The sequence below is a fragment of the Oncorhynchus tshawytscha genome, linkage group LG16, assembly GCF_018296145.1.
Source record: "Oncorhynchus tshawytscha isolate Ot180627B linkage group LG16, Otsh_v2.0, whole genome shotgun sequence".
Lineage (NCBI taxonomy): Eukaryota > Metazoa > Chordata > Actinopteri > Salmoniformes > Salmonidae > Oncorhynchus > Oncorhynchus tshawytscha.
In genome coordinates this window covers 80,533,119-80,557,631 of record NC_056444.1, presented here as the reverse complement: position 1 = coordinate 80,557,631, position 24,513 = coordinate 80,533,119, and the positions used below count along the sequence as shown (strand labels likewise).

Here is a 24,513-nt window from a genome sequence, read left to right as displayed (position 1 = left end):
TTACAGTCTACCTGATATATTTACCACCAGTCTACCTGCTATTACAGTCTACCTGCTATTATTACCACCAGTCTACCTGTTATTACAGTCTACCTGCTATTATTACCACCAGTCTACCTGCTATTATTACCACCAGTCTACCTGCTATTATTACCACCAGTCTACCTGTTATTATTACCACCAGTCTACCTGTTATTACAGTCTACCTGTTATTATTACCACTAGTCTACCTGTTATTACAGTCTACCTGCTATTATTACCACCAGTCTACATGCTATTATTACCACCAGTTTACCTGTTATTACCACCAGTCTACCTGCTATTACAGTCTACCTGCTATTACAGTCTACCTGTTATTATTACCACCAGTCTACCTGTTATTACAGTCTACCAGCTATTATTACCACCAGTCTACCTGTTATAATTACCACCAGTCTACCTGCTATTACAGTCTACCTGTTATTATTACCACCAGTCTACCTGTTATTACAGTCTACCTGCTATTATTACCACCAGTCTACCTGCTATTATTACCACCAGTTTACCTGTTATTACAGTTTACCTGTTATAATTACCACCAGTCTACCTTTTATTACAGTTTACCTGTTATAATTACCACCAGTCTACCTTTTATTACAGTTTACCTGTTATAATTACCACCAGTCTACCTTTTATTACAGTTTACCTGTTATAATTACCACCAGTCTACCTTTTATTACAGTTTACCTGTTATAATTACCACCAGTCTACCTTTTATTACAGTTTACCTGTTATAATTACCACCAGTCTACCTTTTATTACAGTTTACCTGTTATAATTACCACCAGTCTACCTGTTATAATTACCACCAGTCTACCTGTTATTATTACCACCAGTCTACCTGCTATTACAGTCTACCTGCTATTATTACCATCAGTCTCCATCAGTCTACCTGCTGTTATTACCACCAGTCTACCTGATATTACAGTCTACCTGTTGTTATTACCACCAGTCGACCTGCTATTACAGTCTACCTGCTATTATTACCATCAGTCTCCATCAGTCTACCTGCTGTTATTTCCACCAGTCTACCTGTTATTACAGTCTACCTGCTCTTATTACCACCAGTCTACCTGTTATTACAGTCTACCTGCTGTTATTACCACCAGTCTACCTGTTATTATTACCACCAGTTTACCTGTTATTACAGTCTACCTGCTATTATTACCATCAGTCTCCATCAGTCTACCTGCTCTTATTACCACCAGTCTACCTGTTATTACAGTCTACCTGCTGTTATTACCACCAGTCTACCTGATATTACAGTCTACCTGTTGTTATTACCACCAGTCGACCTGCTATTACAGTCTACCTGCTATTATTACCATCAGTCTCCATCAGTCTACCTGCTGTTATTTCCACCAGTCTACCTGTTATTACAGTCTACCTGTTGTTATTACCACCAGTCTACCTGTTATTACAGTCTACCTGCTGTTACAGTCTACCTGTTATTATTACCACCAGTCTACCTGATGTTATTACCTCCAGTTTACCTGTATTACAGTCTACCTGCTGTTTTTTCCACCAGTCTACCTGCTATTACAGTCTACCTGCTGTTTTTTCCACCAGTATTTTTATATTGCAGTCTACCTGCTGTTATTGCTCTGCATAATAGCCCTGTAGCTGTCCTGAATTTAGCCCAGTAGCTGTCCTGGTTTCAGCCATGTAATTTTCCTGGTTTCAGCTCTTTAGCTGTCCTGGTTTCAGCTCTTTAGCTGTCCTGGTTTCAGCCCTGAAACAGTCCTGGTTTCAGCCATGTAACTGTCCTGGTTTCATCCCTGTAACTGTCCTGCTTTCATCCCTGTGGCTGTCCTGGTTTCATCCCTGAAACAGTCCTGGTTTCAGCCATGTAAATGTCCTGGTTTCAACCCTGTAACTGTCCATGTTGTAGCCCTGTAGATGTCCTTGTTTTTGCGCTGTAACATCTCTGGTTTCAGCCCTTTAACTGTCCTGCATAATATCCCTGTAGCTCTCCTGGTTTTAGCCCTGTAGCTCTCCTGGTTTTGGCCCTGTAGCTGTCCTGGTTTCAACCCTGTAGCTGTCCATGTTTTAGCCCTGTAACTGTCCTGGTTTTATCCCTGTAGCTGGTCTGGTTCAGCCCTGTAGCTGTCCTGGTTTTATCCCTGTAGCTGGTCTGGTTTCAGCCCTGTAACTGTCCTGGTTTTAGCCCTATAACTGTACTGGGTTTTCCCTGTAGTTGGTCTGGTTTCAGCCCTGTAGCTGTCCTGGTTTTATCCCTGTAGCTGGTCTGGTTTCAGCCCTGTAACTGTCCTGGTTTCAGCCCTGTAACTGTCCTGGGTTCAGCCCTGTAAATGTCCTGGTTTTAGCCCTATATATGTCCTGGTTTCAGCCATGCAGATGTCCTGGTTTCAGCCCTGTAGCCGTCCTGGTTTCAAATCTGTAACTGTCCTGGTTTCAGCTCTGTAACTGTCCTGATAAAAGCCCTGTAGCTGTCCTGATTTTAGCAATGTAACTGTCCTGGTTTTGGTCCTGTAGCTGTCCTTGTTCAGCCATGTAAATGTCCTCGTTTTAGCCCTGTAACTGCCCTGGTTTCAGCCCTGTAACTGTCCTGATTTCAGCCCTGTAGCTGTCCTGGTTTTAGCCCTGTAGCTGTCCTGGTTTCAGCCCTGTAACTGTCCTGGTTTCAGCCCTGTAACTGTCCTGATAAAAGCCCTGTAACTGTCCTGGTTTCAGCCCTGTAACTGTCCTGGTTTCAGCCCTGTAACTGTCCTGATAAAAGCCCTGTAACTGTCCTGGTTTCAGCCCTGTTAGTGTCCTGATTTCAGCCCTGTAACTGTCCTGGTTTCAGCCCTGTAACAGTCCTGGTTTCTGCCCTGTAGCTATTGTCGTTTCAGCCCTATAGTTGTCCCTGTGCTTCAGTGTCAGTTTGCTGTGTCTGTTCGACCGTGTCCTAGATCTGTCAATGCCTCTCATGGCCTCTCTCTGTCCCACTCACTCACCCACCCATCAAACCACACAGACAGGAAGGTGGGTTATCTTGCACCACTGAATCCCAACTCAACCCTTACACCCTATCCTCTTGAGACTTGTGAGGAGCTGAGAGGATTAGGCAGGTGTCCCATTGGTTACGCCTGTACAGTCTCATATGTATGGAATCAACCCAGCACTATGAGGGGAAAGCTGCAAGAGGTCCCATTGGTTACGCCTGTACAGTCTCATATGTATGGAATCACCCCTGCACTATGAGGGGAAAGCTGCAAGAGGTCCCATTGGTTACGCCTGTACAGTCTCATATGTATGTAATCACCCCAGCACTATGAGGGGAAAGCTACAAGAGGTCCCATTGGTTACGCCTGTACAGTCTCATATGTATGGAATCACCCCAGCACTATGAGGGGAAAGCTACAAGAGGTCCCATTGGTTACGCCTGTACAGTCTCATATGTATGGAATCACCCCTGCACTATGAGGGGAAAGCTGCAAGAGGTCCCATTGCAGCGACATGACGTACCACTTCAGACTCCTAACCCAGCAGTTTCATGGAAACTAGGAATTGACATGGCCATGGGAATCTAGATGTACACAGGTGCCTAGGGGCTACGGGGTTAGGGGTCGATTTGTGATTCAGGCCATCTCTGCTGACCACCGTCTTCTAAGCCTCTGCTATCACTCAGTGTCCTGTGTTCAGTATCCTGTGTTCAGTGTCCTCTCCTTACTTGAATGAGTGAGTGTCCCCAGGAAAGGACTCCCCACCATGCCACACTACGAGATATTGATGACACTATGCTTTCTTTGGATTCCATTCTCTCCTGTGTGTTTAGCCTCGTACAACCCCTCACGTACTAATAGGCAAACGAAAGCACATTGACTTTGGTCAATGTGGTATGATTAATGGGCTCTTTGGGGATAAGAGGTGATTTCTCTTTTCCGGGGACACAGAGCCATTGTGATAGATCTCAGAGTCGAATAGGGTTTTCATTAATGTTGAAGTGATATGTGGAATATAATAGGTCATGAAGGGAAAAAAAGATGGATCATATTTTCATTACCCTTTTATTGAATGTTTCTTTTTAAATTAAATCTTGAAAGAGACGGCCTGTAGGAATGGATCCTTTAAGAGTTCTTCTATTGTATTTAAGTCCCTTGTTCATGTTTAATAGATTGAGACAAATATAGCCTGTATAAAGCGAGAGAAATTTGATATTGCACTTTTTCCATGGGTAATATTTTTAATTTTGTCCTGGTTTTAAAATGTCAGTGGAAGGGAGTGGAAGTCAAACTTTGTTGAATGAGATAGGTTTGGGCGGTGACCAGATTTTCATATCATCATAGTGTCCTTCTCATCCCCGGGATACCGGCATAGCACAAAAGGGGGTGCTAAAAACACAAGAAAAGCCCATTGGGCCTCTATTACCAGAATGCTAACAACATTTGCACAAGCTAATAGCGAAATCAAATAGATGCCGTTAGCTAATGCTAACAAGCTAAAATGAATATAACTCATTGCAAAGACAGGCAAATCCAGCTCATAAAGTTATACAAGCATAGCTAGTAGCTACCATGTCAGTGAGTGTGGACATTTACAAGTGCAAGTGAACGAGAGAAATTGTGCAAATGAACAAAATTGTGATGCATGATTTTCTGAAGGAACAGCAGCATGTGCCCACAGAGCTGAGGGCAAAGAGGAGAATAAAAGCGCTAGTAGGAAGCACAAGGACATTTTTTACAGATAACTCATCCAGAACTCTTTGACTTCTGCCAGAAAGCCATTAAGATATTTGATGGCAAACATTTAATAATGAATTGCATACATTTTGTAGTGATTTGCATTCAAGTGTAACTTCATCACCTCATGTACGCCGTACAACAGACACCCTGATAGAACTAGAACGCTACGGACTCACCAGCTGATAGAACTACAACACTACGGACTCACCAGCTGATAGAACTACAACGCTAGGGACTCACCAGCTGATAGAACTACAACGCTACGGACTCACCAGCTGATAGAACTACAACGCTACGGACTCACCAGCTGATAGAACTACAACACTACGGACTCACCAGCTGATAGAACTACAACGCTACGGACTCACCAGCTGATAGAACTACAACGCTACGGACTCACCAGCTGATAGAACTACAACGCTACGGACTCAACAGCTGATAGAACTACAACGCTACGGACTCACCAGCTGATAGAACTAAACTACAACGCTACGGACTCACCAGCTGATAGAACTACAATGCTACGGACTCACCAGCTGATAGAACTACAACGCTACGGACTCACCAGCTGATAGAACTACAACACTACGGACTCACCAGCTGATAGAACTACAACGCTACGGACTCACCAGCTGATAGAACTACAACGCTAGGGACTCACCAGCTGATAGAACTACAACGCTACGGACTCACCAGCTGATAGAACTACAACACTACGGACTCACCAGCTGATAGAACTACAACACTACGGACTCACCAGCTGATAGAACTACAACGCTAGGGACTCACCAGCTGATAGAACTACAACACTACGGACTCACCAGCTCCCACCGTCTCCCGTTGTGTTCTATTTGGGTTCCTGTGGCTCCCTGTAGTTGCATTAGCATGAAAATACCACCTTTGTTCCTATGTACAGTGCATTCGTAAAAGAGGTTTTCAGACCCCTTGACATTCCAACATTTTGTTACGACACAGCCTTATTGTGAAATTGATTAAATAAACAAACATTTTCATCAATCTACACACAATACCACATGATGACAGAGTGAAAATAGGTTTTTGAGACTCTAAATTGAGCTCAGGTGCATCCTGTTTCCATTGATCATCCTTCAGTTGTTTCTACAACAAGATTGGAGTCCACCTGTGGTAAATTCAATTGATTTGGCATCATTTTTGAAAGGCACACACCTGTCTATATAAGGTCTCACAGTTGACAGTGCATGTCAGAGCATCAACCATGCATCGAGGTCGAAGAAATTGTCCATAGAGCTCAGAGACAGGATTGTGTCAAGGTTACAGATCTGAGGAAGTGTACCAAAACATTTCTGCAGTATTGAAGGTCCCCAAGAACACAGTGGCCTCCATCATTCTTAAATGGAAGAAGTTTGGAACCACCAAGACTCTTCCTAGAGCTGGCTGCCTGGCCAGAGCCCGGACTTGAACCCAATCAAACATCTCTGGAGAGACCTGAAAACAGCTGTGCAGCGAACGCTCGCCATCCAACTTGATAGAGCTTGAAAGGATCTGTGAAGAAGAATGGGGGAAACTCCCCAAATACAGGTGTGCCAAGCTTTTAGCGTTATACCCAAGAAGACTCGAGGCTGTAATCGTTGCCCAAAGGTGCTTCAACAAAGTACTGAGTAAAGTGTCTGAATACTAGTGTAAATGTGATATTTCAGTTGTATTGTTTTTGATAAATGTCAAAAAAATTGTTTTTGCTTTGTAATTATGGGGTTTGTGTATAGGGGTTGATGGGGGGGGGAACTATTTCATCAATTTTAAAATTAGGTTGTAACGTAAAAAAATGTGGAAATAGTCATGGGGTCTGAATACTTTCTGACAAACTGACACAATTAGCACCAGCATTTCAGTTCTATTAAAGTGACTTTGCTGTGGTTGTTAGCGTCCAGGGAATTGGTATAACAATAAACTATTTTGGCAAACAGTTGAAAGCATCAATCTGAATTTCTAGAATCTCACACTGATAGGAAACCATTTTTGTGAAGCGAGGCACTCATATTTGAAGATGAAAACAATAAATTGCCTAAATGAAATGGGTGAGGAATGAAAAATACAACCATCGACAGTCAGAGAATATAACCAATCTGAGGAAGGAGTTGTGTATGAAATGACAAGTCCAGCTTGGCTAGAGGATATACTGTATTGATGGGTTGGGAGGCCCTAGTGAACTAAACCCATGTCATTCCACCATTATTTTCTGTGAACGTTATCCACTTCTGAGCTAACCAATGGGAATACTTTAAACTGTGTTCCATGGGAAAGGATTATCATGGGAAAGGATTATCATGGGAAAGGATTATCATGGGAAAGGATTATCATGGCAAAGGATTATCATGGGAAGGAATTATCATGGGAAGGCATTATCATGGGAAGGTATTATCATGGGAAGGAATTATCATGGGAAGGCATTATCATGGGAAGGCATTATCATGGGAAGGAATTATCATGGGAAGGCATTATCATGGGAAAGCATTGCCACAGTTCCCTCTGTCTGTCTGTTAGTTGGGAAACCAGAGCTCTAACTAACTCAATCCAGAGTAACAAGCTATGGTCAGATGCTTCCTGCAGTAGGATAGGACCAGGGACTAGAAAGAGATGATATCTGCAGTATGATATGACTAGGGACTAGGAAGAGATGCTTCCAGCAGTATGATATGATTAGGGAGTAGGAAGAGATGCTATCTACAGTATGATATGACTAGGGACTATGAAGAGATGCTTCCTGCAGTATGATATGATTAGGTAAAGATGCTTCCTGCAGTATGATATGACTAGGGACTATGAAGAGATGCTTCCTGCAGTATGATATGATTAGGTAAAGATGCTTCCTGCAATAGGATCTGACTAGGGACTAGGGTTGGGATGCTTCCTGCAGTATGATATGACTAGGGACTAGGAAGAGATGCTTCCTGCAGTATGATATGACTAGGGACTAGGAAGAGATGCTATATGCAGTATGATATGACTAGGGACTAGGAAGAGATGCTATATGCAGTATGATATGACTAGGGACTAGGAAGAGATGCTTCCTGCAGTATGATATGACTAGGGACTAGGAAGAGATGCTTCCTGCAGTATGATATGACTAGGGACTAGGAAGAGATGCTATATGCAGTATGATATGATGTGGGACTATGAAGAGATGCTTCCTGCAGTATGATATGATTAGGGACTAGGAAGAGATGCTTCCTGCAGTATGATATGATTAGGGACTAGGGTTGGAATGCTTCCTGCAGTATGATATGACTAGGGACTAGGAAGAGATGCTATATGCAGTATGATATGACTAGGGACTAGGAAGAGATGCTTCCTGCAGTATGATATGACTAGGGACTAGGAAGAGATGCTTCCTGCAGTATGATATGACTAGGGACTAGGAAGAGATGTTATCTGCAGTATGATATGACTAGGGACTAGGAAGTATCTACAGTATGATATGACTAGGGACTAGGAAGAGATGTTATCTACAGTATGATATGACTAGGGACTAGGAAGAGATGCTTCCTGCAGTATGATATGATTAGGGACTAGGAAGAGATGTTATCTGCAGTATGATATGACTAGGGAGTAGGGTTGGGATGCTTCCTGCAGTATGATATGACTAGGGACTAGGAAGAGATGCTTCCTGCAGTATGATATGATTAGGGACTAGGAAGAGATGCTATCTACAGTATGATATGACTAGGGACTATGAAGAGATGCTTCCTGCAGTATGATATGACTAGGGACTAGAAAGAGATGCTTCCTGCAGTATGATATGACTAGGGACTAGGAAGAGATGCTTCCAGCAGTCTGATATGACTAGGGACTAGGAAGAGATGCTATCTATAGTATGATATGACTAGGGACTAGGAAGAGATGCTATCTATAGTATGATGTGACTAGGGACTAGGAAGAGATGCTATCTATAGTATGATATGACTAGGGACTAGGAAGAGATGCTATCTACAGTATGATATGACTAGGGACTAGGAAGAGATGTTATCTGCGGTATGATATGACTAGGGACTAGGAAGAGATGTTATCTGCGGTATGATATGACTAGGGAGTAGGAAGAGATGTTATCTGCGGTATGATATGACTAGGGAATAGGGTTGGGATGCTTCCTGCTGTATGATATGATGTGGGACTAGGAAGTATCTACAGTATGATATGACTAGGGACTAGGAAGAGATGTTATCTGCGGTATGATATGACTAGGGACTAGGAAGAGATGTTATCTGCGGTATGATATGACTAGGGAGTAGGGTTGGGATGCTTCCTGCTGTATGATATGATGTGGGACTAGGAAGTATCTACAGTATGATATGACTAGGGACTATGAAGAGATGCTTCCTGCAGTATGATATGATTAGGGACTAGAAAGAGATGATGGTCTTACTGATGATGATGATGGTGATATTGATGATGGTGATGGTGTTACTGCTGAGTATGATGGTGTTACTGATGATGATGATGATGTTGATGGTGATGATGATGATGGGGATATTGATGATGATGATGGTGTTACTTATGATGATGATGATGATGATGATGATGATGATGATGATGATGGGGATATAGATGATGTGATGATGGTGTTGATGATGATGATGATGATGATGGGGATATTGATGATGATGGGGATATAGATGATGGTGATATTGATGATGATGTGATGATGGTGTTACTGATGATGATGATGATGATGATGGTGTTACTGATGATGATGATGATCATGAGGATGATCATGATGATGATGATGATGGGGATATTCTTGATGGTGATATTGATGATGATGTGATGATGGTGTTACTGATGATGATGATGATATTGATTATGGTGTCGATGATGACGGTAAGTATCGTGATGGTGTTGACACACAGTTGTCAGCGTTATATATTTAAATGAAACACTGCGTAGAACAGCAGTGATGAGGTTATTGATTGTGTAGTTTCGATACTACGTTAGTTATCACAAATCCCTTGTCTCTCATTGTGGACACTTAGTTTCCTGTGAAATCATGACTACTTTCACCTCCCTCGGCTCATTATTGGTTTATAAGAAACCTTTTGGGAAAGGACTCCTTATCTCGCAGTTTTCCTAAATGTTAGTGAGGCTGTTTGCATATACACTGACAGCCTAATGATAAACCATGATTATACACTGTAGGCAAAAATACAATAGAGATGACTAACACAGGACTCCATTTAAAATGGATGATGTTAATATACAATACAACAGAAGTGGGAATCAGATGAGGCTGAACAAGAAAACAGACCCTGGCAGCTTGGAGAGCTGTTGATGAGGGTTTTGTCAGAACATGTTTAGTAGTAACTCTTCCTCCCATTAATTAACACTACTTTGTTTACCATCGGGTCGTGTTCGTCAACTCTAAAAAAAAACTCTCTCTCTCTCTCTCTCTCTCTCTCTCTCTCTCTCTCTCTCTCTCATTGTGCAGAAATACTAATAATAAACATTAATAAAAGATACTAGTGTTGTTCACAGAATTAAAGATAGACTTCTCCTTAATGCAACCGCTGTGTCAGATTTTAAAAAAACTTTACGGAAAAAGCATAATCTGAGAACGGCACTCAGAACCCAAAACAGCCAGAGGAATATCCGCCATTTTGGAATCAACAAAGTTAGAAACAAATATTCACTTACCTTTGATGATCTTCATCAGAAGGCACTCCCAGAAATCCCAGTTCGACAATAAATGACTGATTTGTTCCATAAAGTTCCATCATTTATGTCCAAATAGCCACTTGCTGTTAGCGTGTTCAGCCCAGTAATCCATCTACATGAGGAGCGAGCATTTCATCCAGACAAGAACTCAAAAAGTTCTGTTACAGTCCTTTAGAAACATGTCCAACGATGTATGGAATCAATCGTTAGGATGTTTTTAACATAAAACATCAATAATGTTCCAACCGGAGAATTCCTTTGTCTTCAGACAGGCACTGGAACGAGTGGTAACTCTGTCGGGAGGGCGCGTCATGAGACCAAGGCTCTCTGCCAGACCGCTGACTCAAAGAGGTCTCATGAGCCCCTCCTTTATAGTAGAATCCTCATTCAAGTTTAGTGGAAGCACTAGGAAGTGCAACCTCATCTATATCTCAATGTGTATTTGGTAGGCCAAGCTTTGAAAAACTACAAACCTCAGATGTCCCACTTCCAGGTTGAAATTTTTCTCAGGTTTCGCCTGCCATATGAGTTCTGTTATACTCACAGACATCATTCAAACAGTTTTAGAAACGTCAGAGTGTTCTCTATCCTATACTACTAATAATATGCAAATATTAGCATCTGGGACAGAGTAGGAGGCAGTTCACTCTGGGCACGCTATTCATCCAAAAGTGAAAATGCTGCCCCCATAAAACTCATTTTTCAACCATTCCACAAATTTCTTGTTAACAAACTATAGTTTTGGCAAGTCGGTTAGGACATCTACTTTGTACATGACACAAGTCATGTTTCCAACAATTGTTTACAGACAGATTATTTCACTTATAATTCACTGTATCACAATTCCAGTGGGTCAGAAGTTTATATACACTAAGTTGAATGTGCCTTTAAACAGCTTGGAAAATTCCAGAAAAATATGTCATGGCATTAGAAGCTTCTGATAGGCTAATTGACATCATTTGAGTCAATTGGAGGTGTACCTGTGGATGTATTTTATTGCCTACCTTCAAACTCAGTGCCTCTGCTTGACATCATTGGAAAATCAAAAGAAATCAGCCAAGACCTCAGAAAACAAACTGTAGACCTCCACAAGTCTGGTTCATCCTTGGGAGCAATTTCCAAATGCCTGAAGGTACCACGTTAATCTGTACAAACAATAGTACGCAAGTATAAACACCATGGGACCACGTCGCCGTCATATCGCTCAGGAAGGAGACGCGTTCTGTCTCCTAGAGATGAACGTACTTTGGTGTGAAAAGTGCAAATCAATCCCAGAACAACAGCAAAGGACCTTGTGAAGATGCTGGAGGAAACAGGTACAAAGTATCTATATCCACAGTAAAACGAGTCCTATATCGACATAACCTGAAAGGCCGCTCAGCAAGAAAGAAACCACTGCTCCAAAACCGCCATCAAAAAGCCAGACTACGGTTTGCAACTGCACATGGGGACAAAGATCGCACTTTTTTGAGAAATGTCCTCTGGTCTGATGATAGAAAACAGAACTGTTTGGCCATGATGACCATCGTTATGTTTGGAGGAAAAAGTGGGAGGCTTACAAGCCGAAAGAACACCATCCCAATGGTGAAGCACGGAGATGGAAGCATCATGTTGTGGGGGTACTTTGCTGCAGGGGGGACTGATGCACTTCACAAAATAGATGGCATCGTGAGGGAGGAAAATGAAAGCTTTGTCGCAAATGGATCTTCCAAATGGACACTGACCCCAAGCATACTTCCAAAGTTGTGGCAAAATAGCTTAAGGACAACAAAGTCAAGGTATTTGAGTGGCCATCACAAAGCCCTGACCTCAATCCTATAGAAAACATGTGGGCAGAACTGAAAAAGCGTGTGCGAACAAGGAGGCCTAAAAACCTGACTCAGTTACAACAGCTCTGTCAGGAGGAATGGGCCAAAATTCACCCAACAAAAACATTTGACCCAAATTAAACAATTTAAAGACAATGCTGCCAAATACTAATTGACTGTATGTAAACTTCTGACCCACTGGAAATGTGATGAAATTAATAAAAGCTGAAATAAGTCACTCTCTCTACTATTATTCTGACATTTCACATTCTTAAAATAAATTGGTTATCCTAACTGACCTAAGACAGGGAATTTTTACTAGGATTAAATGTCAGGAATTGTGAATAACTGAGTTTAAATGAATTTGGCTTAGGTGTATGTAAACTTCTGACTTCAACTGTACGTACACATAGACACTGACTGTACAAAACATTTTATGAACTCCCGCTCTTTCCATGACAGGCTGACCCAGTGAATCCAGGTGAAAACTATAATCCTTTGTTGATGTCACTTGTTAAATCCACTTCAATCAGTGTAGATGAAGGGGGGCAGACAGGTTAAAGAAGGATTTTTAAGCCTTGAGACAATTGAGCCATGGATTGTGTATGTGTGCCATTCAGAGAGTGAATAGGCAAGACAAAATAGTGAAGTGCTTTTGAACGGGGTATGGTAGTAGGTGCCAGAGGCACCGGTTTGTATCAGGAACTCCTATGCTGCTGGGTTTTTCACACTCAACAGTTTCCTGTGTGTATCAAGAATGGTCCACCACCCAAAGGACATCCAGCCAACTTGACACAACTGTGGGAAGCATTGGGGTCAACATGGGCCAGCATCCCTGTGGAACCCTTTCAACACCTTGTAGAGTCCATGCCCTGACGAATTGATGCTATTCATGGGGAAAAAGGGGAGAGGGGTTTAACTCAATATTAGAAAAGTGTTCCTAATGTTTGGTATACTCAGTGTATGTTAATGTTTGTAGTAATTGCTGTCCTGTCAGTCAAACACGTTTTATAAGTCTTAAAAGTGGTAAGGGTGCAGTCCAGCCAAGCGAAGCCATCCAGATGTGTGGCCATGCATGTAGTTGGACTGGCTTGCTGCCTAACTGGGCTTGGAAACCAGACTGGCAGCTTCTCTGCTGCTACTGTGAATTAATTTATCTTATGCTCCTGGGAGAAGGATAAAAAATAAAACATATATAAAAGAAATATATACCGACTCGGTTGAACAGGAAAGCCGGCTTCGTCGGTTCGGTCGGTGCTTTTCTCCCAGGTGAGAGCTGAAGCAGAGAGCAGAGTGATGGCTTCTGGGTAATTGAGGTGGTCTCCTGGACAGATGGGGAGGATTATATCTTCAAGCCGAGCCACTAGGATGTAACTTTGTAGGAGAGAGAGAGTTAGAGAGAGAGAGAGACCAAGAATTCACAAAATGGGACAAACACCAAATTGAGAGTCTGCATGTAGAATTCTGCAAAAAATATCCTCTGTGTACAATGTAAAACACCACTAGGGCTCTGTTCACAAACACCAACAGAACTGACAGAGGCCCAGGACATTAACACAATTAGACCCAACCAAATCATGAGTATAAAATTACTTGATACATTGGAAAGAATTAACCAAAAAACAGAGCAAACTAGAATGCTATTTGGCCCTAAACAGAGAGTACACAGTGACAGAATACCTGACCATTGTGACTGGCCCAAAATGAAGGAATGCTTTAACTACAGTGGGGCAAAAAAGTGTTTAGTCAGCCACCAATTGTACAAGTTCTCCCACTTAAAAAGATGAGAGAGGCCTGTAATTTTCATTCATAGGTACAGTTCAACTATGACAGACAAAATGAGAAAAAAAATCCAGAAAATCACATTGTAGGATTTTTAATGAATTTATTTGCAAATTATGGTGGAAAATAAGTATTTGGTCAATAACAAAAGTTTATCTCAATACTTTGTTAAATACCCTTTGTTGGCAATGACAGAGGTCAAACGTTTTCTGTAAGTTTTCACAAGGTTTTCACACACTGTTGCTGGTATTTTGGTCCATTCCTCCATGCAGATCTCCTCTAGAGCAATGATGTTTTGGGGCTGTTGCTGGGTGTAACGGATGTGAAACGGCTAGCTTAGTTGGCGGTGCGCGCTAAGTAGCGTTTCAATCGGTGACGTCACTTGCTCTGAGACCTTGAAGTAGTAGTTCCCCTTGCTCTGCAAGGGCCGCAGCTTTTGTGGAGCGATGGGTAACGATGCTTCGTGGGTGACTGTTGTTGATGTGTGCAGAGGGTCCCTGGTTCGCGCCCGGGCATGGGCGAGGGGACGGTCTAAAGTTATACTGTTACATTGATGCTGTTGACCCGGATCACTGGTTGCTGCGGAAAAAAAGGAGGAGGACAGAACTTCCGGCGCCGACAGAGATGGCCGCCTCGCTTCGCGTTCCTAGGAAACTATGCAGTTTTTTGTTTTTTTACGTGTTATTTCTTACACTAGTACCCCAGATCATCTTAGGTTTCATTACATACAGCCGAGAAGAACTACTGAATATAAGATCAGCGTCAACTCACCATCAGTACGACCAAGAATATGTTTTTCGCGATGCGGATCCTGTGTTCTGCCTTACAACCAGTGTAACGGAGTGGATTACATGCAGCGACCCAAAAAAATACAAAAAACGACTCAGAAAAAGAGGGAAACGAAGCGGTCTTCTGGTCAGACTCCGGAGACGGGCACATCGTGCACCACTCCCTAGCATTCTTCTCGCCAATGTCCAGTCTCTTGACAACAAGGTTGATGAAATCCGAGCAAGGGTAGCATTCCAGAGGGACATCAGAACTGCAACGTTCTCTGCTTCACGGAAACATGGCTAACCGGAGAGACGCTATCCGAAGCGGTGCAGCCAGCGGGTTTCTCCACGCATCGCGCCGACAGAAACAAACATCTTTCTGGTAAGAAGAGGGGCGGGGCGTATGCCTTATGACTAACGTGACATGGTGTGATGAAAGAAACATACAGGAACTCAAATCCTTCTGTTCACCTGATTTAGAATTCCTCACAATCAAATGTAGACCGCATTATCTACCAAGAGAATTCTCTTCGATTATAATCACAGCCGTATATATCCCCCCCAAGCAGACACATTGATGGCTCTGAACGAACTTTATTTAACTCTCTGCAAACTGGAAACGATTTATCCGGAGGCTGCATTCATTGTAGCTGGGGATTTTAACAAGGCTAATCTGAAAACAAGACTCCCTAAATTTTATCAGCATATCGATTACGCAACCAGGGGTGGAAAGACCCTGGATCATTGTTACTCTAACTTCCGCGACGCATATAAGGCCCTGCCCCGCCCCCCTTTCGGAAAAGCTGACCACGACTCCATTTTGTTGATCCCTGCCTACAGACAGAAACTAAAACAAGAGGCTCCCACGCTGAGGTCTGTCCAACGCTGGTCCGACCAAGCTGACTCCACACTCCAAGACTGCTTCCATCACGTGGACTGGGAGATGTTTCGTATTGCGTCAGACAACAACATTGACGAATACGCTGATTCGGTGTGCGAGTTCATTAGAACGTGCGTTGAAGATGTCGTTCCCATAGCAACGATTAAAACATTCCCTAACCAGAAACCTTGGATTGATGGCAGCATTCGTGTGAAACTGAAGGCGCAAACCACTGCTTTTAATCAGGGCAAGGTGTCTGGTAACATGACTGAATACAAACAGTGCAGCTATTCCCTCCGCAAGGCTATCAAACAAGCTAAGCGCCAGTACAGAGACAAAGTAGAATCTCAATTCAACGGCTCAGACACAAGAGGCATGTGGCAGGGTCTACAGTCAATCACGGACTACAGGAAGAAACCCAGCCCAGTCACGGACCAGGATGTCTTGCTCCCAGGCAGACTAAATAACTTTTTGCCCGCTTTGAGGACAATACAGTGCCACTGACACGGCCTGCAACAAAAACATGCGGTCTCTCCTTCACTGCAGCCGAGGTGAGTAAGACATTTAAACGTGTTAACCCTCGCAAGGCTGCAGGCCCAGACGGCATCCCCAGCCGCGCCCTCAGAGCATGCGCAGACCAGCTGGCCGGTGTGTTTACGGACATATTCAATCAATCCCTATACCAGTCTGCTGTTCCCACATGCTTCAAGAGGGCCACCATTGTTCCTGTTCCCAAGAAAGCTAAGGTAACTGAGCTAAACGACTACCGCCCGTAGCACTCACATCCGTCATCATGAAGTGCTTTGAGAGACTAGTCAAGGACCATATCACCTCCACCCTACCTGACACCCTAGACCCACTCCAATTTGCTTACCGCCCAAATAGGTCCACAGACGATGCAATCTCAACCACACTGCACACTGCCCTAACCCATCTGGACAAGAGGAATACCTATGTGAGAATGCTGTTCATCGACTACAGCTCGGCATTCAACACCATAGTACCCTCCAAGCTCGTCATCAAGCTCGAGACCCTGGGTCTCGACCCCGCCCTGTGCAACTGGGTTCTGGACTTCCTGACGGGCCGCCCCCAGGTGGTGAGGGTAGGCAACAACATCTCCTCCCCGCTGATCCTCAACACTGGGGCCCCACAAGGGTGCGTTCTGAGCCCTCTCCTGTACTCCCTGTTCACCCACGACTGCGTGGCCATGCACGCCTCCAACTCAATCATCAAGTTTGCGGACGACACAACAGTGGTAGGCTTGATTACCAACAACGACAAGACGGCCTACAGGGAGGAGGTGAGGGCCCTCGGAGTGTGGTGTCAGGAAAATAACCTCACACTCAACGTCAACAAAACTAAGGAGATGATTGTGGACTTCAGGAAACAGCAGAGGGAACACCCCCATCCACATCGATGGAACAGTAGTGGAGAGGGTAGCAAGTTTTAAGTTCCTCGGCATACACATCACAGACAAACTGAATTGGTCCACTCACACAGACAGCATCGTGAGGAAGGCGCAGCAGCGCCTCTTCAACCACAGGAGGCTGAAGAAATTTGGCTTGTCACCAAAAGCACTCACAAACTTCTACAGATGCACAATCGAGAGCATCCTGGCGGGCTGTATCACCGCCTGGTATGGCAACTGCACCGCCCTCAACCGTAAGGCTCTCCAGAGGGTAGTGAGGTCTGCACAACGCATCACCGGGGGCAAACTACCTGCCCTCCAGGACACCTACACCACCCGATGCTACAGGAAGGCCATAAAGATCATCAAGGACATCAACCACCCGAGCCACTGCCTGTTCACCCCGCTGTCATCCAGAAGGCGAGGTCAGTACAGGTGCATCAAAGCTGGGACCGAGAGACTGAAAAACAGCTTCTATCTCAAGGCCATCAGACTGTTAAACAGCCACCACTAACATTGAGTGGCTACTGCCAACACACTGTCAATGACACTGACTCTACTCCAGCCACTTTAATAATGGGAATTGATGGGAAATGATGTAAATATATCACTAGCCACTTTAAACAATGCTACCTTATATAATGTTACTTACCCTACATTATTCATCTCATATGCACACGTAGATACTGTACTCTATATCATCGACTGCATCCTTATGTAATACATGTATCACTAGCCACTTTAACTATGCCACTTGGTTTACATACTCATCTCATATGTATATACTGTACTCGATATCATCTACTGTATCTTGCCTATGCTGCTCTGTACCATCACTCATTCATATATCCTTATGTACATATTCTTTATCCCCTTACACTGTGTATAAGACAGTAGTTTTTTTGGAATTGTTAGTTAGATTACTTGTTCGTTATTACTGCATTGTCGGAACTAGAAGCACAAGCATTTCGCTACACTCGCATTAACATCTGCTAACCATGTGTATGTGACAAATAAAATTTGATTTGATTTGATTTGAGGTCAAAAGGGGGGTGAGTGTAACGGATGTGAAACGGCTAGCTTAGTTAGCGGTGCGCGCTAAATAGCATTTCAATCGGTGATGTCACTTGCTAAGACCTTGAAGTTGTAGTTCCCCTTGCTCTGCAAGGCTTTTGTGGAGCGATGGGTAATGATGCTTTGTGGGTGACTGTTGTTTATGTGTGCAGAGGGTGCCTGGTTCGCGCCCGGGTATGGGCGAGGGGACGGTCTAAAGTTATACTGTTACATGGGCAACACGGACTTTCAACTCCCTCCAAAGATTTTCTATGGGGTTGAGATCTGGAGACTGGCTAGGCCACTCCAGGACCTTGAAATGCTTCTTACGAAGCCACTCCTTCGTTGCCCGGGCGGTGTGTTTGGGATCATTGTCATGCTGAAAGACCAAGCCACGTTTCATCTTCAATGCCCTTGCTGATGGAAGGAGGTTTTCACTCAAAATCTCACGATACATGGCCCCATTCATTCTTTCCTTTACACGGATCAGTTGTCCTGGTGCCTTTGCAGAAAAACAGCCCAAAGCATGATGTTTCCAACCCCATGCTTCACAGTAGGTATGGTGTTCTTTGGATGCAACTCAGCATTCTTTGTCCTCCAAACACGACGAGTTGAGTTTTTACCAAAAAGTTCTATTTTGGTTTCATCTGACCATATGACATTCTCCCAATCTTCTTCTGGATCATCCAAATGCTCTCTAGCAAACTTCAGACGGGCCTGGACATGTACTGGCTTAAACAGGGGGACACGTCTGGCACTGCAGGATTTGAGTCCCTTGCGGCGTAGTGTGTTACTGATGGTAGGCTTTGTTACTTTGGTCCCAGCTCTCTGCAGGTCATTCACTAGGTCCCCCTGTGTGGTTCTGGGATTTTTGCTCACCGTTCTTATGATCATTTTGACCCCACGGGGTGAGATCTTGCGTGGAGCCCCAGATCGAGGGAGATTATCAGTGGTCTTGTATGTCTTCCATTTCCTAATAATTGCTCCCACAGTTGATTTCTTCAAACCAAGCTGCTTACCTATTGCAGATTCAGTCTTCCCAGCCTGTTGCAGGTCTACAATTTTGTTTCTGGTGTCCTTTGACAGCTCTTTGGTCTTGGCCATAGTGGAGTTTGGAGTGTGACTGTTTGAGGTTGTGGACAGATGTCTTTTATACCGATAACAAGTTCAAACAGGTGCCATTAATACAGTTAACGAGTGGAGGACAGAGGAGCCTCTTAAAGAAGAAGTTACAGGTCTGTGAGAGACAGAAATCTTGCTTGTTTGTAGGTTACCAAATACTTATTTTCCACCATAATTTGCAAATAAATTCATTAAAAATCCTACAATGTGATTTTCTGGATTTTTTTTTGTCATTTTATCTGATTATGAAAATTACAGGCCTCTCTCATCTTTTTAAGTGGGAGAACTTGCACAATTGGTGGCTGACTAATTACTTTTTTGCCCCAATGTATGTACAGACTCAGTGAGCATATCCTTGCTATTGAGAAAGGTATATCCTTGCTATTGAGAAAGGTTGTCATAGGCAGACCTGGCTCACAAGAGAAGACAGGCTATGTGCAAACTACCCATAAAATGAGGTGGAAACTGAGCTGCACTTCCTAACCTCCTTCCCAATGTATGATCAATATTAGAGACACATATGTCCCTCAGATTACACAGACCCACAAAGAGTTTGAAAACAAATCCAATTTTGATATCTCCCCTTTTGTACCTTAACCATTTTCACATCGTTACAACACTGTATACATAATATGACATTTGAAATGTCTTTATTATTTTGTGAGTGTAATGTTTACTGTTAATTTTATTGTTTATTTCACTTTTGTTTATTATCTATTTCACTTGCTTTGGAAAGAGAGAGAGAGAGAGAGAGAGAGAGAGAGAGAGAGCGAGAGAGAGAGAGAGAGAGAGAGAGAGAGAGAGAGAGAGAGAGAGAGAGAGACTCAACCCAACTATAAATTAAACACCAGGAGTTCTCTGTTACAATATCTAAAATCAATATTTTTCTCTGTTCTTCTCTTCCAGAACTCAGATTCACTTCACGGTGGCCATTGATTTCACAGCATCCAATGGTGAGGGCTGGTACTATTTTGATACATTCTTTGTATTGTATTCTACAGCTCTATAAGCTGACTATCTCTTACTGTGAGGCTCTCAAGTCCAGCAGGCTGCTGTCTCTACTCAAGCTCTGAACTCTGAACCCTGCATTCTAACCCACCTGGGTTGCTCTCCAGGTAACCCGTCCCAGTCCACCTCCCTCCACTACATGAACCCGTACCAGATGAATGCATACGCCATGGCCCTGAAGGCTGTAGGGGAGATCATTCAGGACTATGACAGTGACAAGATGTTCCCTGCTCTGGGCTTCGGAGCCAAGCTGCCCCCCGATGGACATGTGTCCCACGAGTTCCCCTTGGTAACTATCTATCATCGTCCTATGACTGCAGACGCGCACACACGCACACTACAGATTCTCACTGGGGCTGGTAGAGCTTGCAGAGTTTGGTGCTAAACTAGGTATTATCTGATGTCCAATGAGTTCCCCTGGTAACTATACTGTACAGCCTCTGCCTGAAGGATGGATGGATCCTCACTGGTAACTATACTGTACAGCCCCTGCCTGCAGATGTAGCTATAGCTAGTTACTGTATAGCCGCTGCCTGCAGATATAGCTATAGCTAGTTACTGTACAGCCCCTTCCTGCAGATGTAGCTATAGCTAGCTACTGTACAACCCCTTCCTGCAGATGTAGCTATAGCTAGCTACTGTACAACCCCTGCCCGTAGATGTAGCTATAGCTATCTACTGTACAGTACATCACTGAGGGTGTTAATAATGCTGTTAGTAATGACTCAAAGAAGCACACTTCAAACATTCAGCAGGTTTATTAATGTGGCTGGTTCTGACTGACTTCTTCTGGTGTTTATTAATGTGGCTGGCTCTGACTGACTTCTTCTGGTGTTTATTAATGTGGCTGGCTGTGACTGACTTCTTCTGGTGTTTATTAATGTGGCTGGCTGTGACTGACTTCTTCTGGTGTTTATTAATGTGGCTGGCTCTGACTGACTTCTTCTGGTGTATATTAATGTGGCTGGCTCTGACTGACTTCTTCTGGTGTTTATTAATGTGGCTGGCTGTGACTGACTTCTTCTGGTGGTTATTAATGTGGCTGGCTGTGACTGACTTCTTCTGGTGGTTATTAATGTGGCTGGCTGTGACTGACTTCTTCTGGTGGTTATTAATGTGGCTGGCTGTGACTGACTTCTTCTGGTGGTTATTAATGTGGCTGGCTGTGACTGACTTCTTCTGGTGGTTATTAATGTGGCTGGCTGTGACTGACTTCTTCTGGTGGTTATTAATGTGGCTGGCTGTGACTGACTTCTTCTGGTGTTTATTAATGTGGCTGGCTGTGACTGACTTCTTCTGGTGGTTATTAATGTGGCTGGCTGTGACTTCTTCTGACTTCTTCTTCTGGTGTATTAATTAATGTGGCTGGCTGTGACTGACTTCTTCTGGTGGTTATTAATGTGGCTGGCTGTGACTGACTTCTTCTGGTGGTTATTAATGTGGCTGGCTGTGACTGACTTCTTCTGGTGTTTATTAATGTGGCTGGCTATGACTGACTTCTTCTGGTGGTTATTAATGTGGCTGGCTGTGACTGACTTCTTCTGGTGGTTATTAATGTGGCTGGCTGTGACTGACTTCTTCTGGTGTTTATTAATGTGGCTGGCTGTGACTGACTTCTTCTGGTGGTTATTAATGTGGCTGGCTGTGACTGACTTCTTCTGGTGGTTATTAATGTGGCTGGCTGTGACTGACTTCTTCTGGTGTTTATTAATGTGGCTGGCTATGACTGACTTCTTCTGGTGGTTATTAATGTGGCTGGCTGTGACTGACTTCTTCTGGTGGTTATTAATGTGGCTGGCTGTGACTGACTTCTTCTGGTGTTTATTAATGTGGCTGGCTGTGACTGACTTCTTCTGGTGGTTATTAATGTGGCTGGCTCTGACTGACTTCTTCTGGTGTTTATTAATGTGGCTGGCTCTGACTGACTTCTTCTGGTGGTTATTAATGTGGCTGGCTCTGACTGACTTCTTCTGGTGGTTATTAATGTGGCTGGCTCTGACTGACTTCTTGCACAGCATTTCCCTACATATGATATACCTTTCCCAGTAGAGTTTCTATATATGTGTGTGTGTGTGTGTGTGTGTGTGTGTGTGTGTGTGTGTGTGTGTGTGTGTGTGTGTGTGTGTGTGTGTGTGTGTGTGTGTGTGTGTGTGTGTGTGTGTGTGTGTGTGTGTGTGTGTGTGTGCGTGCGTGCGTGTGAGGGATTGAACATGTGTGTTCCTTTGACAGATATGAGCATGCATAAATTAAACACGGGATTCATTTAAAACCTTTTATTGTGCAATTTGGCTTCTATAAGCCTGACGGATTCTTCAATCAATTAGACTTCTCTCAGCCAGTTAATGTGGATGGAAATGGGATACCTAGTCAGTTGCACGACTGAATCTATTCAAACCGAAACGTGTCATCGGCGTCTGGGGAGCAGTTGTTGTTGGGGGTTAACTGCCAGAGCAACAGATTTGTACCTTGTCGGCTAGGGTGTTAGATCCAGCAACCTTCCGGTTACTGGTCCTACTCTCCTACCCGCAAAGCTGGATGGGGATGGTGTTGTACAATAAAACTAATGAGCAGGTCATCAACAGGGTCTCCACCGCCATAGCCCCGCAAAGGAAAGATACATAAAAAAATTTAAACCAAATATTTTGTGTAGCCTTACAGTGAAATGCTGAATACAACAGGTGTGTAGACCTTACAGTGAAATGCTGAATACAATAGGTGTAGTAGACCTTACAGTGAAATGCTGAATACAACAGGTGTGTAGACCAACAGGTGTGTAGACCTTACAGTGAAATGCTGAATACAGTGAAAAATGCTGAATACAACAGGTGTAGTAGACCTTACAGTGAAATGCTGAATACAACAGGTGTGTAGACCTTACAGTGAAATGCTGAATACAACAGGTGTGTAGACCTTACAGTGAAATGCTGAATGCAACAGGTGTGTAGACCTTACAGTGAAATACTTACTTACAAGCCCTTAACCAACAATGCAGTTTAAAACATTTACAAATATACGAATAAGATGTTCAGTAGTCTTATGGCTTGGGGTTAGAAGCTGTTTAGAAGTCTAATGGACCTAAACTTGGTGCTCCGGTTCCACTTACCTTGCGGTAGCAGAGAGAATAGGATATGACTAGGGTGGCTGGAGTCTTTGACAATTTTTAGGGTCTTCCTCTGACACCGTTTGGTGTAGAGGTCCTGGATGTCAGGAAGCATGGCCCCAGTGATGTACTGGGCCGTACGCACTACCCTCTGTAGAGCCTGCGGTCGGAGGCCAAGCAGTTGCCATACCAGGCGGTGATGCAACCAGTCAGGATGCTCTTGGTGCAGCTGTAGAACCTTTTGAGGATCTGAAGACCCATGCAAAACATTTTTAGTCTCCTGAGGGGGAATAGGTTTTGTTGTGCCCTCTTCACAGCTGTCTTGGTGTGCTTGGACCATGTTAGTTTGTTGGTGATGTGGACACCAAGGAACTTGAAGCTCTCAACCTGCTCCACTACAGACCCGTTGATGAGAGTGGGGGCCTGTTCGGTCCTCCTTTTCCTGTAGTCCACAATCATCTCCTTTGTCTTGATCATGTTGAGGGAGAGGTTGTTGTCCTGGCACCACACAGCCAGGTCTCTGACCTCCACCCTATAGGCTGTCTCGTCGTTGTCGGTGATCAGGCCTATCACTGTTGTGTCATCGTCAAACTTAATGATGGTGTTGGAGTCGTGCCTGGCTGTGCAGTCATGAGTGAACAGGGAGTACAGGAGGGGACTGAGCACGCACCCCTGGGGAGCTCCGGTGTTGAGGATCAGCGTTAAAGATGTGTTGCTACCTACCCTCACCACCTGGGGGCGGCCTGTCAGGAAGTCCAGGATCCAGTTACAGAGGGAGGTGTTTAGTCCCAGGATCCTTAGCCTAGTGATGAGCTTTGAGGGTGCAATGGTGTTGAATGCGGAGCTGTAGTCAATGAATAGCATTCTCACATAGGCGTTCCTTTTGTCCAGGTGGGAAAGGGCAGTGTGGATCTGTTAGGGCGGTATGCAAATTGCGGTGACTCTAGGGTTTCTGGGATAATGGTGTTGATGTGAGCCATGACCAGCCTTTCAAAGCATTTCATGGCTACAGACATGAGTGCTATGTGTCGGTAGTCATTTAGGCAGGTTACCTTAGTGTTCTTGGGCACAGGGACTATGGTGGTCTGCTTAAAACATGTTGGTATTACAGACTCGGACAGGGAGAGGTTGAAAATGTCAGTGAAGGCACTTGCCAGTTGGTCAGCG

The 24,513-nt window shown here is 43.9% G+C and overlaps 1 protein-coding gene across 1 annotated transcript in view; it reads left to right on the top strand.

The window, feature by feature from the left end:
* The window catches only part of LOC112215247 (copine-8), a 220,199-nt gene that overhangs the window by 174,391 nt on the left and 21,295 nt on the right, over window positions 1-24,513 (top strand). Inside the window, exons 15-16 of the mRNA XM_042299746.1 lie at window positions 20,145-20,191; window positions 20,354-20,535. Coding sequence (XP_042155680.1) covers window positions 20,145-20,191; window positions 20,354-20,535 — 229 coding nt within the window. The remainder of the gene's footprint in view (window positions 1-20,144; window positions 20,192-20,353; window positions 20,536-24,513) is intronic.